Source organism: Pelophylax lessonae (genome assembly GCF_965119305.1).
Source record: "Pelophylax lessonae genome assembly, chromosome: 5".
Lineage (NCBI taxonomy): Eukaryota > Metazoa > Chordata > Amphibia > Anura > Ranidae > Pelophylax > Pelophylax lessonae.
The window spans coordinates 484102881-484119036 of NC_138772.1; the positions used below are offsets into that span (position 1 = coordinate 484102881).

At 40.5% G+C, this 16156-nt stretch overlaps 1 protein-coding gene and 1 long non-coding RNA gene across 4 annotated transcripts in view; one reads left to right on the forward strand and one right to left on the reverse strand.

Annotated features, from left to right (window-relative positions):
* The window catches only part of LOC309555764, a 1250709-nt gene that overhangs the window by 455828 nt on the left and 778725 nt on the right, over positions 1–16156 (reverse strand). The window lies entirely within an intron of this gene.
* The window catches only part of VPS13B (vacuolar protein sorting 13 homolog B), a 1502642-nt gene that overhangs the window by 282295 nt on the left and 1204191 nt on the right, over positions 1–16156 (forward strand). For all 3 annotated transcript variants that reach the window (XM_082257852.1, XM_082257851.1, XM_082257853.1), the window contains exon 17: positions 13674–13858. In XM_082257852.1, coding sequence (XP_082113978.1) covers positions 13674–13858 — 185 coding nt within the window. The remainder of the gene's footprint in view (positions 1–13673; positions 13859–16156) is intronic.

Here is a 16156-nt window from a genome sequence, read left to right on the forward strand (position 1 = left end):
GACCACAGGAAACTGCATCCCCAGTTAAAGCAGGAGGGACTCAAGGAACATTCATACCTCTATCCCTCCTGCGACTAATGACCCCTGAAACCACGTGCATCACATCCATTCCAGGGTCACGGCTGGCCTTCCTCGACCAACAATAGCCGAGGATGCAGCTATTCCAGCACGATCTATGCTGGAATAGTCCCATTGGAGGCAGCGGCGACATTGGGGGTCTAATAGACATAGGCGTAAGCTATTCATATGGGGGAATGAGGCCTGTCAAAGGTTTAGAGCCCGCACATACTCGCTGGAAGAAAGATGTAATGAGGAAGCCTCGTAGAACAATTAAATTATACCATATAAATCGCTTTAGGAGGTTGAATCCCCACAAGGAAAGAAACAAACAAAGGAAAAATAATTCAGCGGGAGTTTCTGGAGAGCCCAAAGCTCGAATAGTGGGAAAAGTTCAAAATTGGAACCCTGGGACGTAGCCCTGGTGTGTGATCCTCAAGTTGTGAGTTGTACAGTTGGTCATGGCTTGGTCTAAGTATCCCCATGGAGTATCCCCATGGAGACAACTATTAAACTCATGGAACTGAACAAAATGTTACATAAATGCCCACAAGTACCTATTATAGAATAATATAGAGCCTCTCTGCCAGGTGAACCCATAACATTTTTAATTTATCCAAGATAAATCTTTGTATATAGAAATGTTATACTGGGTAAGCTGAAAATCCATTTGTAGAAAAAAGGGAAATAGAGCCCTTTTCTTTTATCCAACACAGTGCATAAGGCTTTATGTATCTGTACTTCTATATGTAAGGGACCTGGCTGGCAGGATTGTAGGCGGGTTATATATGTCGCCTAGGTTTCTCACCTTCATATGATGAGGGGCCCCAGGGATTGTGTCTGATATGCAGAAAACAACCTTTTTGTCTTCTCAGAATCTTAAAAAGTCCTGTTCTTGGTCCCGTAGACTTTGTTGAGCTTTGGGAAGGGAAAGCTACCATTCCTAGATCCACATCTTACCTGGTAGCCAGACCTCCTTAATTAGTCTAATTTGTCCACATTTTTTTTTTTTTTTTAAATGTGAGCTGACTGATGATTAGGGATCTGTCTCTCTCTTTTACTTTTGTGAGATTCTGCTGCTGGCTGAAAACGCTGACTGCTGACAGAACCCTAAAAAGAGCTTTCCGATTGTATTAGGGAGCCCTGCATGTCACGAACGGACATGAGGAGTTAGTGGCTTTTTTTTGTTGTTTTTTTTTTTTTAATGCTATGGACTATGCAGTACAAAGCCCCTCTTCATTGCAACCGTATTTGTTTGCTGCCTTGTTTAATAACAATGCAAGACAAACCTGCATGGCCTTTTCCAGGAAGTTCCTGTATTATACTTGGTTTACTGCTGTCAATATCCCTTACGTATAGAATACAGAAGCTCTAAAACCCCAGTACTGTATTTTAGAAATGCAAAATGAATTTAGAAGAACAAATGACACACTAATGTAAAATGTGCAGTGTACCTGTGGGTGCCTTAATTAACAGTCTGCTGCCTGTTCACATCATTAAAGTACAGATTCCCTTTAATAAATTTCCTTCACAGTATTCTTTACATTTAACCATCAAGAAGCCACAGACCTTTTTTGGTCTTTTATATGATGCCATTCCCAATTAATGAAAGTTTTATTGAAGGCATTTGCTGCACACATGATACGGCTTCTAATGTGGTACGTGCCTTTGCTTATTTTATAGGAACAGAAAAAGAAAACAGAAGTCTTCGCTGCTTTATTTCCTCAGAGATTATTTAAATCCTGTATAAGAAAATATTTGATTTTGGATTTTCATACATTTTTACAGTTTTTAATTATCTGAATATGGTTTATTGACGTTTTGGGAGGCATATTTTATGTTTATTTTTGTTTTAAGTAGGACTTTTGGATTGATATACTAGTCAATGTTTCACACCGCAAATTACTTTTGTGTAGTTTGGATCAACTGTAAAGTTACTTAAGTTTTTAGTCCTAATAAAAACATACAGTGGACTCTACACAGCTGTGAGAAGCCTCCAAGACCTCTATTTGCTAGCAGTTTTGTGCACTGTATTTTTACATCTTATCTACTATCAATTTTTATGATGATGAACACGCAAAACGACAAAATTAAGGATAGAGAAGTTAAACTGGTATTAAACATAAAAACAAAATTGTACTATATTGCAGCTTACTAATCCTTAATGTGGTGGCTGCATTCATTTTGCAAAAAAGAGGAGAACCAGAGTAGCGGGACTTTAAATGAGACATGGACTATAGGAAAATAATAATTCTATAAGACATACAGATGTACAATTCATAAATTCAATAGATAATTATTGTACAGTTCATATATTAGATAATTGTTAAAAATATATGTTAAACAATATACAATTCATGTTGAAGATATAAATACACTAAAATGAAATCTCACATATGATCTCTAAAAATTAATTTCTATATGGAATCACTGTATATATCAATAAATAATAAGAATAAGAGAATAAAAGAATAAATTATTGCATCCGAGTTATTATGTAATCTCCACGCGTTTCTTGGACCTCCGTCCATTCATCAGGAGTATTGGATGCTTAAAAAGTATCTAAAGAGGGAGAAAGGGATTTAGACATTGCACCAGAACATATATAGTGAGGATATCAATTAAGGAATCTGTACAAAACCTTATACCTTAATCACCTCAAGGTCAATGAGGCACGAGAGACATAAAACACAGCCTAGGAGGGGAAGTGAAGTCATCAGAGGCATGATCATGTTCTGTCGTGTTTTGACAGGGGGACGGCCCTCCTGCCAGAACACTCCAGTTAGCGCTCTCAGCCAGGCTGAGAGTGTTGATTGGGAGCTGAAAGGCAGACCTTTTTCAGTCATGTCCTTGTACAGAAGCTGGCCAAATGGCCAGCTTCTGTCGGATCTGCTGCAGTACACACGGGTCCGACATTTGGACTTTGTGGCTGCATTTCTGCAAATGGAGTTGGAGATGTGGTCAGGATCAATGGTGCCCCAATGCTGAGAAATACAGGCAGATTCTTATCCATCATGCCATACCATCAGGGAAAAGTGGGATGGCCTACTAGCACCTAAAATAAAAAAAGAGCAAAAGGGGGGCAGTCTTAAAAAGTAACTTCCCAAAAAAATCTTATTGCAGTGAATGCCTATTTCACTTTAAACAGAAAGGCATTTTTAGACATTGCCAGAATGCTTGGCTTTATGATAAAGTGTAATTCAAATGTTCAGATTTGTTATTTCAAATTTTTTGAAATTGCAGGTTGTGTCCTTTTTGGGGTAGCACCTAGCTTTGATATTTGTTACTAGATAGGTGTTTCCATTGGAAGATTGGAAGAGATTTTAACGCTACCCCTGTTTTTCACCACTAAAATTTCAGAATTACGTTTTGGTTGCAGTTCTACTTTCTAATTTGTGACCCCATTTAGTTAGTCATTCTTTTTTTATTATTAGGTAAGCTGTTATGTCCTTTAACTTCTATGTTAACTTTGTGCTTGATTGTTATGCTTTTGACTCCTAGATCCGATAAGGTGGCATAGCATCTCCATAAACTATCTCTTATCTAGAAGCAGTTCTAGAACAGCCTTGGGACATGTTTCGATTTAAAAAAAAAAGTGTGTCAGAATTATTGATGGCCTGGACAAAATTCAGTATTGTGTCTTTGCATGACATCTGCACAGACAGCCAGAAAATTATGTTTATTCCTCCTGACCATTGCAGTGTAGTAAATCGAAGTGATATGGTGTATAGCTTAGTATGAAGTTTACAGATGTTCGTCTCCCTGTGGAGGAAATTCAGTCCATTTTAAAAATGTATGCCAAGAATTCCAGCGTGAAGAATACGTTTTAGTTGTAATTATTGAAGTGATGGTGTAGGGACCATAGGGTCACAAGCTTCCATGAGTTGTTATTGGGACATAGTGAGACTCAGAAGAGCAGTTGCTGGCTGGACAGAGTAGCAACATTTAACACTTATATGTTAAGAGTTCATCCAAAGGGAAGACCGTTTAACTGGGATTTTCAATTTTAACGGAAATTTGCTTCCTCCTTTTGACCTTTATCTTAAGTACAGTTGAATTGTCTGTTCACTAGCAGCCTTCTGGATTATGAATGCTGGAAGACAAAGTTTGAGTTGCTGGTTTTAAAGATCCACCATTACGAAATCATTCTTTACGAGAACCATTTTACATGCATTGTCGGGTATAGAGACATTGTCATGGGGGGTGGAGGGAAACAACAGTTGCTTTAAGTATAAAGCGCAGTGCAATACCAGATGTTCTGACAGGCAAGGCTACTAAATCTTTTCCCTATAGCTTTCTTTTGGCTAATCACTATGTTGGGTAGCCAGTAGCAATGTACAAAAAGGCAGGAAGGAATGAACAAGCTTTGTCGTAACTTTGCTTGTCAGCATCCATCAGTCCATTCAGTTCTCACTTCTTACCTGCAGTGGGCCTTCTTCCAACCCCCCCACCCACCCCCAGTCAATGACAAACTTTCTTCCGCTGCTTACCCGGGTCTTCCGTACCTCTCACCCCGTTGGTGTGTCTGTTGGGTGCAGTTGATGCTGAAGTGTATCCAAAAGGTATTTACATCATGGTAACCAGATTATTATACCTTGCTAGGAAGTTGATTGCCCGATTTTGGCTGGCATCTACTGTGCCTACTAGGGCCCAATGGGTTGCCTATGTTAACTCTGTTCTTCTTAGAGAGCAATTGGCCTATCGCCATTGTAATACGGTCAACAAATTCAACCTGTCTGGCAAATCTGGCTAGATAACCCTAGCCTTGCTCCTCTACAGCTAGTTATGGATAGATTGTTACAATTTTAAACCCACCAAAAGTTTTAGTGGCGTTACCCGGACTTGGGACTTTTCTTATGTTCTGTATATCGCCATAGCTAAGTTGACATTTTGAGCAGATGTCCATTAACAAGCTCGGTGGTTTGATTCGCTTTTTCTTTTTTTTTCCTTCTTTTTCCTTTTGTTTTCTGTTTTTTCAAAAAAGAAAAAACATTCTATATGGGCTATATACCAGGTGATCACTTTTTAGTTTTCTGACCATATATGTATTAGCATGTGCAATAATTATGTTCTGATTGATCTGTATACAACATTGTTGGGCTGTATGGTCACTTACAATCCTTGTCAATAAAGTTTTAATAAAAAAAAAAAGGCTTTAAAAGCCTTTACATGTTACCACTTTAGATTAAAATAGGAGGTCTATGGCTAGAATTTCTCCCCTCGATCTGACGTTTGCAGCGATACCTCACATGCATGGTGCAATTTTTATCACAGTGAATGTATATATCCCCCATGATAGCAATAAGTAGTGACAGGGACTCTTCTTCTTTTTTTTTTCTTTTTTTTTTTTTAAACAAAATTTGGGTCTATTAGAATCTCGCTTTCTCCTCTGGCCTTTAAAGCATCTGACCACACCAAGATTGGTGTGATGAGATGCTTTCCCAATTTTGCTATGGAGCGGTTTATGTCCAGCGAAACCGAAGTCATGAAATGCTCATAGCTTGTGGTATCTTAGGCCATAGAGATGATGGGAGCCATTCTGGTCTCCGATCAGCTCTGTGGTAAGCTGATAGAACTACCGGCTGCAGACTCGGGGTACCCAATGGGGCAGAAGAGCCCAAGAAAACTGTAGAAGGCGATGGGGGGGGGCACAGTCCCCTCCCACTGCTTGTAAAAGCAGTCTAGCGGCTAGGATTGCTTTTACCTCTCAAAGTCCAGCGATGCACCAGTACGTTGCTGGTACTTGTTGGGCATTTATTCTAAGGTTCTTTTTTGTCATGCAGCCTGTGGGCTGAATGAAAAAGTGAACATAACAGATTCCTCCATTCACTTTGATCGATGTGGATGAAGAAATCTCTTCCAAGAAAAGTGTTAAAAAATATTTGGCGAAGCATAGGGGAGAGCCGCCCTCTGTGTCCACCCCATCCCCTATTCTTTGCCATATATGCATTTTTTTTTTAACCTCCCTGGCGGTCTGATTATGTCAGAATTTTTGATCTCAAAGCGGTATATTTTGCATGGAAATCTGTTATTTGATATAGGCCTGTAATTCTTAGGAATAACTCACTTAAATCTGTCCAAACAAGAGTCTAGTAGACATCCTGGGTACGATAACGTTTGAAACACTAAATCATAAATTATAATATAATAATACATTTTATTCAATAATATAATCAAACAAAAAACACTGAAATGTGTACAAACAAGGGGTGTGATATTACTAGTAACTGTAATAATGGTTTAGTAAACATCTCGGGTATGAAAAATTTTGAAACATGGGACTGCACAAAGTCCGATGTCCCAATTGGGACAATAGAATCTGGTTTCCTTTCTTATTTTCCTTCTACTGTCATCTCTCTTTGAGCAACACACCACACACATCCTTGTAGGTGCTGACTTTTTCTCAGGTGGTGGGATGTAGTCCATGAAGTGACGACCAGTCAGGCGTTCAGGGTTGACAATGCCAACAGCACGACGTCCAGATCTATTTATAGCCATTGATGGTGATTGGTGATTCAGAAAGATCTTTCGGAAAGTTGCCGAACGAAAGTCTAAAGGATCACAGGCTTGTCACTCCTCTTTTTTGAGCAGAATGTAGGCATTCCACAAGCATTGCTCAAGAAGATGTTTGAAGATCATTGTATATTACTAATTTTGCTGTTTTGTCATTGCTGGATAGATTGTCATCGCTTGGTCAACTCTGTCGCTACCTCCCATGGTGGTGTTGTAGTCTAGCACTACTTGTGGCTTCATCACTTCTTTCCCACTTTTCATGCGTATCAGAACAGTGGAGGTATTATGCACTGTACTCATTAGGCACACATATTTCTTCTCCCGCCATTGCAGTGCCATCATTTTGCCTTTCTGTCATGCAACCATTTCTCCTGTCTTAAGCTTCTCTTTGTCAAACATTGGTGGCATGTTGCGCCGGTTAGCCCTTACGGTTCCATAGGCATCGGTTTTGTTGTGCAGTAGAACCTCATAAAGTTCAGGAGATGTATAAAAGTTGTCAGTTGTTACTCAATAGCCTTGATTTAGCAATGGCCCAATTAGTGAAAGAACAGAAGATGTTTCCATTTCATAATTGCTGTATTTTTGATCAAATTTTGTTCCTTTTCTAGTGTATATCACTGAGTTCCAAATGTAGCCAGTTGACAATTCGCATAGCATGTAGGATTTTACACCAAATCGTGCCATTTCTGATGCAATGTATTGCGCCCAGCCGAGCCTTACCTTGTGGGCCATTAGACTTTCATCTATGCTGATGTCTCTTTCTGGCACATAGCTCCGTTGGAAATTCTGTAGAATCATTTGATATACTTCCCAAATTTTCTTTAGTTTGGTGCAGGATGAGTAGGTTCATCAAATTCTTCATTGTTTACGAAGTGGAGATATTTCATTATGAGGGAAAATCTGTACTCTGACATGACCGTGCCAAAGAATGGAGTGGAAAGTAATGTATTGGTTGTCTAATACCACTTCTGCAGGGGTTTCCCCACCACTCCCTCAAGAATTATTAGGCCCAGAAGTTTCCAAATGTCATCTTTGGTCACTGGTTCACACTTTCTGCACCTTGCAAACTTCCTATGCATAGCCAATTGTTGCTCTTTGTACCGGTTTTGTCTCGATAACTATTTTTTTCAATAACCTAATTGGTCAGAAATACCAGGGGCTACAGTAAATGGGAATCTTGGGGGCGCTGCCTGATCCGTACTGAAGTTAATAGAGCGCCAAAATTTCACATTGCTGAGCTCAGTCGCGGAATCGTCGATGTCGTCATTTTTAGTACCTGATGAAGAATTTTCCCACAAATCACTATCGCTCAGTTCTTCAAAGAATTCCGATTCACTGTCGCTGTTTTCCAGTTCGTCTTAAAAGCGCTTTTGAGCTAAAAGAATGCTTTTTGGACGCCATGGACGTTATCAATTTTCCAGGCACAAAGAACCGCAAAAGTACAGGCAGTGCACTGGAAAAGCTGTGGTAAAATGGCTTGATACAAAGTTGTAATCCTAACAGATTACACTGTATCATGTCATTTGTTTTATTTATTTTTTTGAATTTCCCTCCCGTTCAACCCCCCTGCATTGTGGCGCTCACAGGGAAGGGAACCAGAAGACCAGTGTTGGCATCGGCCTGAGCACACAGCGGGAGGCTGGCTGGAGGACAGCAGGGGATCATAACTGAAGGTAAGTGTGCTTGCGAGGTAATCCCAAGTGTGGCTCCGGGTTACCGCTTTTGGCACTGTATCTTAACCCCGAGCCACACTCTGGAATACCGCCAGGGAGGTTAACTGCCGTGGTTAAATCATCTCCTACAGCGCTTCAATCATTGATTTACATATATCCTGAGAGCAAACGCTGTTGCTGTCAAGATAAACAAATCAGTGCTGCAGTTGATGGGCGTACCTGAAAAGGGATCAATGGTTAAAAAAAAAAAACAGTAACAATAAAACATTACAATATAATAGTATATAGTACAGGAAAACAGTAGAATGGCAGTATCTGCAAAGCAAACTATGGTTAACAATGAAAAACACAGTAACAATAAAACATTACAGTATATTATAAAGTACAGTAAAACAGTAAGAACAGAAAATTAACTCAATAAAATGACAACTATTTTTGGCTTTTTTTTTTTTAATTTTTTTTTTTTTTACTTTTTTTTACATTTTTTTTGTAACTGTAAAAAAACTTTAAATGTTTCAGGCTAGGGTCTCTCAAAATGCGATAACCATCTAACATCTTTTGCGACCCTGTGTTAAAGCGGGCCCTAGACTGCTGTGCTGTACCCTATACTAACACTTCACTAGTGTATGGTAGTGACAGAAACAGTCCCCGATGCAGAGACCAGGTTGGCCAGGATACGAGGGGCAAAAATAGCGGGTGTCACGCCTATATCCTCCTTTTCTACAGACACAACATCTTCTTTGGGGTGCTCTTTGGGTAGAGGTACCAGGGAGGAAAATGCCTCTCATGCAGTCTGCTTACTGCATCTGGATTGTGAATTTGGGCCACAGCACCTTCTGGATGCAGAAGGGCTGTGATGATCTCTTCTTGGAATATAAGGAAGGATCCACTTCTTCCTGAGATATATATATATATATATATATATATATATATATATATATATATATATATATATATATATATATATATATATATATATATATATATATATATATATATATATATATATATATTCTTTGTATAGCACATAAGCATTTAGCAGAGCCAATTGGAATAAGTATACAGACGCTTTTTTGACCAGCGTCGGACCTTACGGACAATTAAGTACGGCGCCATCATCTGGTCATTGAACGCCTCCCCTCCCATGTTAAGGTTGTTTTCATGGACACAGAGGGGCTTCTCAACAACACAGTCACCGCTGTAATTTGGAAAGTCGTATCTGCATGACTAAACACAGAACGAAACCATTCCATATGTCCCTCCACTTCACTGCAAGCAATTTATTACACTTCAAGCAGGCTCACTCCCCCTGTCTAAGTTGGGACTCTACAAGCCTTTGGGAGAAGCCCCAGCGATTAGGTTGCACGGTGCCCCATGCGCCAATTCCAGAATCAAAAAGGTGACTAAAAAGTGGCACGCTTGTGTAATAATTGTCCAAGTATAAATGGTGCCCCCTCTTAAAAAAGGTGACACCAAGTCCCAAACCATCTTGCCGCTGTTCCCTATGTAGTCTGGGTAGTTAGGGGAGCTCCACACTGCTATCTTTTCCCTCGTAAATCCAGAAACTACATGTATAGCCTGTTGCCTTGTCACAGAGCTTATACATTTTGACCCCGTATCTGGCACGCTTGCTGGGGGAGAAACTGTTAAAAAACAAGGCGGCCAAAAAATGAAATCAGGGACTCATCAATGCAGACAGCTTGTTGGGGCATATACAAGGCTGCAAATTTTTGGTTGAAGTGATTTACGAGGTGCCGAATTTTGTGAAGCTGGTCATATCTAGGGTCATCCCGAGGACGACAGAGTTCATTGTCATTGAAATGCATGAACTGCAGATTTGCTTGTATCTAGTTCTGGCCTTGGCAGCAGAGAACACAGGCATATGGTGAATTGGCTCAGTGGACCAATATGACAGAATTTCACGCTTTTTAGTAATGCCCATGATGAGGGATAGGCCCAGAAAAGTTTTAATTTTGGAAACAGTGATACGTTTCCATGCAAATTCTCTGGCCAGGGTCAAATTTGGGTTTGCGGCCATAAATTGTTTTGCATATAAATTGCTTTGGTCCACAATAGATCTGTACAGATCTTCCGTGAAAAACAACTCACAAAAACCAACGGGAGTAAAATCGCTTTTTCCACCTGAATTACGGGTCGGACAGGGAATTTGGGAAGTACGGGCTCTGCAGAAGGGGTGGGCTCCTAATCAGGATTTTCAAGCGCAACAGGAAGGACACCATGGGCTCTACGGGCTTGTCTTCGAAATCTTGGTGGCTGCGAGACACTACTTGAGCTAACCACTGTGCCAGCTTGAACTGCACTTATAGGGCTTGCCACGTCACCAAGTGTTACTGCAGTGCTAGTTTGTCTACGACCAGGATGTACTAGGCCACTTGTGCTTGCCAGTTCACCAGAAGGTTGAGCCGCACTAGTACTGACACTCTGCTGCATATGAGAACAATGCAATTGTTGCACGTGAGCAACAGAATAACGGGTTCGGTTACACCTGACCTTAGCAGGGACCACTACTCCATCATCAGAGCCATCTGTCGGGGTGCCGCTGCTCTTTACAGACTCGAATAGTGAGCCTGATTCTGACAGTGAGGCTTCCCCATCGCTCTCATCTGTCATGCTCAGCATTGTGTAGGCCTCTTCACTAGTGTTCCTCTCTTTGGACATTTTGGCCAATAAATTTAGAGGTACCTAGTGTGACTTGCAGGTAAAGTCTGGTTGTCACAGACTGAACCGCTACCAAAAAATTGAACTGCTATTGCTAGTAGAGATCAGGCCTGACTGTAACGCTGTGGTTTTGTGTGCTGTGTATTGGAAGTGACAGTAATCTGCTGATACTGTACTTCTTGGGGGCTTGGTGGAGGGGCTAAACGCAGGTGCTGGCAGGTGTCGGGCTGATCCTGCTAATGCTGCATTTTGGGAACACTATACTATACTATTGGGGACACTAGTATAGTTCTGATCTAATCAAAGATATTGATCCATTCAAACACTATACTAGTAATGGAGGTGTTTAGTGTGTGTGTGTGTGTGTGTCACAGGCAATCGAAGGGTAAAATGTATTACTAAATATGTAGCGGGCAATCTGACGCTATCCTTGATTGAATCTAACAAACGGTAACGCTAACTGATGTCACCCGTGACACTAATACAGTGATCAGAAAAAAGATTTGTTCACTAGAATAGTGATACTGTGACACGGCAGTTAAGGGGTTAACTGGGGGTGATCAGGTTAAATCTTTCTTAGAGAATATATGGCGGGTACCCTGAACCTGGGGCTGTCACTACCACTAACTGCCTATGTTTACTGGTGTCAGTGCTTGTGTACTCACTGTTGATGCTCTCTCCTCTCACACTGGAACCGAAAAGGGCTCCAGGAGGAGAGATTACATAATTTACTATGCCTTTGTTTACATTACACAGGCACAGGACGTTCTGTGATTCGCCAGAACCGATCACCAGGTCAAGGCTATAAATCATTGGCCTGGACCCGACGAGTGATCGGTTCTGGAGAGCAAATCCGATCACTGCCGGTTCAGCGGGAAAGTGGGTGCGAGCGACATACTATGCGTTGATTCACGCAGCTGAGCCACCTTGCCACAGTAAATCTGCTGCGGGTGGTCGGCAACAGGTTAAAACGCAAGAGCTCCTGCAGGTCACGACAGGCTTTATCATTGGAACTGTTAGCTGTCAGTTTCAGCTGGAGCCAAGCACTTAGCTCAGAAGTTAAGCTGCTCAGCTTCTGAGCTTTCATTCCCAATACTCACCACTGTAAAGAAGCTCTTTGAAAAATGGCTGTGAACACAATGCTTCCACGTCTGACCTTCGGCCACTCTCTTTCAGGTCTGTCTTGCCTTCCCCGTAGCAGTAGATCCCCGTTCTAATGATCTGTTTCTGCTTGTTACAGCTCTGTTCAGTTAAATTCACTACTGGGGACAGAATTTTGTACCCCTCCCCCCCCTTTTTTTTTTTGTAAATAGTTCATGCTTGCCCATATTTTGAGCAATCAAAAAATTGGGACTCATATCCCTTGAGAAAGTCACGTGTGTAGTGACGCAACGCGTTGGGAGGAGCCGGATGACGTCACTTCCGGTCTACAGCCGTAGCCGGAAGTTGGGTTTTACACCGCATCGGCGGTCTGCGCTTGTATATTTACTTTACTGTAAGTCATTTATATTCATTAAAATTTCGTTTTGTGATGTACTATACCATGATGTCCTTTATTTGATTATCCCTGCACACGAGATACATCCCCACACCTGCGAGGTTGAGTAGCGGCTTGTTACCAGCAAAACTTCACTGTGGATTGATTGATTCTCACGGAGGGGAGAGAGGCATTTCGTTCCATATACCAATACAGTCCATCATCTACCCCATACTTTAAGAGGTCCGTGTAACATCCCAGGATTATTTAAACATGCTCATATGAGTGTGCATGGAGGTGAGCGGCCATTGCATACATTTATTTTATCTCACTGAAGTGACACGCCAACTCTACCGGCAACAATTTTTTGAATCACATTAAGCACCTTTATATTTGTTGGAATCATCACTTCAGTCACTTATTATTGGATATCAGTTTTTGTGCACCACCTCACTTTCTATTGGACATTGATTTTCATCTATTATGTGCACTTACTTTTGATTTCCTGCACATTTTATTGTATGTCATTAGTTGCTTTAGATATCAGTTGCACTTTCAGTACATGCACTGAAGTATCATTTTGCATGGTTTTGATGTTTTTGTGCACTCATTGAATATTTTATTGTATCATCATTTCAATAGGTTATTTCATTATTTATGAATTAGCGCCGATTTTTTGATTGCTCAGTATATTTCATACACAGTGGTGACACCGAATATAATTGGCTGCTTTTTCTTTACTATTCTATTCATCATATTTTTTTTTTTGGGCACCATTTGAAACGTAGTCACTAGTCCTACCCCCAGGTAACGTATTGGTCCTCTTATACTTCTTATATCATGCTTGCCCATAATTTCCTTCTCAGGATCTTTGTTATATGGCCTGCTCAGCAGCACCCATGCTGTCTCCCTACATCTTCTCAATTCTTCTTCATGCTACTAGTGCATGTGTGTGGATGACATTCACTTCAATAGAATGCCTTTCCACAGCCTGTCAGATGGGTTTTACATGAAAGTGAATGAAGCTTGTGGTTCACGCGTTTTATAAGCTGTAATGTGCCAATGAACTGTCTAGGCCAACAGATAGTTGTCTCACTTCCTTACATCCAGACTAAATGGATAACTATGTACTTGAGTGGATACTGCTACAAAATAAAGCATAATTACAAATATCTGATAGTAGAACAAAATAATTAATAGAAACACTGCATATGCTTATTAGAAAGCAGTAGTAATGTTTAACAGTTGTGCATAAACTTTTGTCTTTTCTGCAGGACAAAGCGTACCAATGTTCCAGTCACAGAATACATCTTTGAACTTCCAAGTCTGACCATTCAAGCCACAAGAGCTCAAACTCTTCTGCTTCAGGCTATTGGTAATAGCTGGTCATTTAGTACGAACGGTTCTGAGTCTCTAGGTCTGAGTGAAGCACTGCTCAATGAAGTCTTCCCAACTACAGGTGAATTATGTTTTTCTTTTCAAGATAGCTGATTAATTTCAAAATGTTGCGCTAATTGGATGTTATTGATTATCTTTTATGATTTATAATCATATTCTACTTACATTTTGTTGATGTGCATGCTAATGCTATCTCTGGTATAGACGGAACAGTCAGCATCCCTGCCTAACATCTGCTGCAAGAAAGTAATATTGCAGTATACGTAGGCCATACAAGTATATGCATTTTTTTATTTATTTTTTTTATTTAGTAGTTATTCTGTTAATAACCATTTAAAAACTTGCACTGAGGTGTCTTAAATAAAACCTGTGTTGAGAAACCTATATAATGGCTACCATTGCTGCTCTCTCTGAAAATTTGAAATACCTGGCTGCCATGCTAATTATTTTAATTGTTTTCCTTTTAACAAGCATGCAATAAATGAAGTCAGAATTACAGTATCTCACAAAAGTGAATGCCCCCCTCAAATTTTTGTAAATATTTTATTATTATATCTTTGTAAAGAGCTTCTTTAATGTTGTCACATAAAAAGATATTATAAAATTTTTACAAAAATGGAAGGAGTGTACTCACTTTTGTGAGATACTGTACATCACAACTCCTGCATATGCATTTGTTCCAAGATTTTGACTATGAGAATTGAATCTATGGAATTACCATGACATCCAGGCAACTAATGTTTTCAGAAATAAGTCAGGATGGGTAAGTCTGTATTTTAAGGTGCGTTGGCACTGCTGTGGTCTTTATGCTGAGAAAAGGGATATTCTGGCACCTGAAGATGCCTTGTTTTCAGCCCTTCTGTTAAAAAGATGAGTCGTTAAAATAAGAATTTGAAACTTTAAACACACACAAAAAAAGCCTGTCCCCATTTTTGGACACTTGATAAACATCCAGCATACGTCCGAGAGTGCCAGATGCCAGTATCACCTGTAACAGTCTATGATTCTGCCTGCTGTTCCTTTATCACTACTTTGTCCTGTTTTTACATAGGGCTTGATGGTGGAACCACAGCCCAAAATAGAGGACACAGGCATTCTACACTCCTGGAAGTGTTTCAGGTGTTAAGTTTCTTATGATGTTTTGACAGTAGAAGAGCTGAAAGTGTAGGTGAGAACAAGCGTAGTGAATGGATGTCTAACTTTTTCATTTTTATAGCACTGAAACCTGAGGGGCAAGAGGAAGTCCTTGAAGAACATAGAAATTTTGTGCACATGTTGGATGTAATTCAGTAAAGTCCTTACAACACTTTTCTGGCAGTACGGCCCTTTAAATGCTCCGGCACTCGTTTAAAAAACCCCTGGCACCAGTTTCAGTAGCTTTACCGTCACATGTTGCAGATTTAGTTAGTTCTTAACAGTGACACTTTTACAAAGTGTTGCTTTGGCTCCACCAATCTAAAAAGTATTCGGTCCAGTTTCTAGATAACGAAACAGGTGGTAATTAGGACCAACTTTAATTTGGCATACAGAGACCATTACAGTGCCACTGCCATCCCTTTCCCTCGCCACCTGTCACTAGTTGTAACTGACACTGTCGACCTAACAAACCAGACAGACTCCTAGCAACCAGTAATGCTGACAGTGGGCGGAACCTCATGGGGAGTCTGAGGAACTAGTTTCCCATGGGATCCACAATCTGCTTGTGATTGACATGCATTGGGAATTGTGCATTGGAATCTCTAGACTGGTTTCCTATAAGAGCACCCCTGTCGGCTGCCCATTACGAGGTTACTTCACTCTTGATGCGCTCATAAGGAGTCAGGGCATCACCTTCACTAACTGTTTCATTTGTGAAGACAGAATGGCTCCTGGCGACATTCCATCATCAAATTTTGGATGTATCTACAGTCAGGAAGAGAATGACCTGTTTTGGGTTAATGGGTTTGCTGGATATGGGGCATGCTGGTGACATTTTTTCTACTTTGGCGGTCTTCACTTCCAGCCAATGTTCACTGCAGCATCTGCCTACATATATAGCCGTTTCTTAAGGAACATGTGCATTGGGAATTGTGCATTTGAATCTCTGGACTGGTTTCCCATACAGCACCCCTGTCAGCTGCCCATTACAAGGCTACTTTATTCTGGATGCATCTGTAAGGAGTTGGGGCATCACATTCACTGATCTTTTTAATCATAGAGACTGCCCCCCTATAGCCAAATGGCCTCTGACTACATTCCATCATCAAATTTTGGATTTGTCTACAGTCAGAAAAAGAGTGACCCATTTTTGAGAGCCACGGTGTGCTAGTGACTTTTTTTTTTTTGCTTTGATGGTCTTTGGTTCCAGCCTACATATACC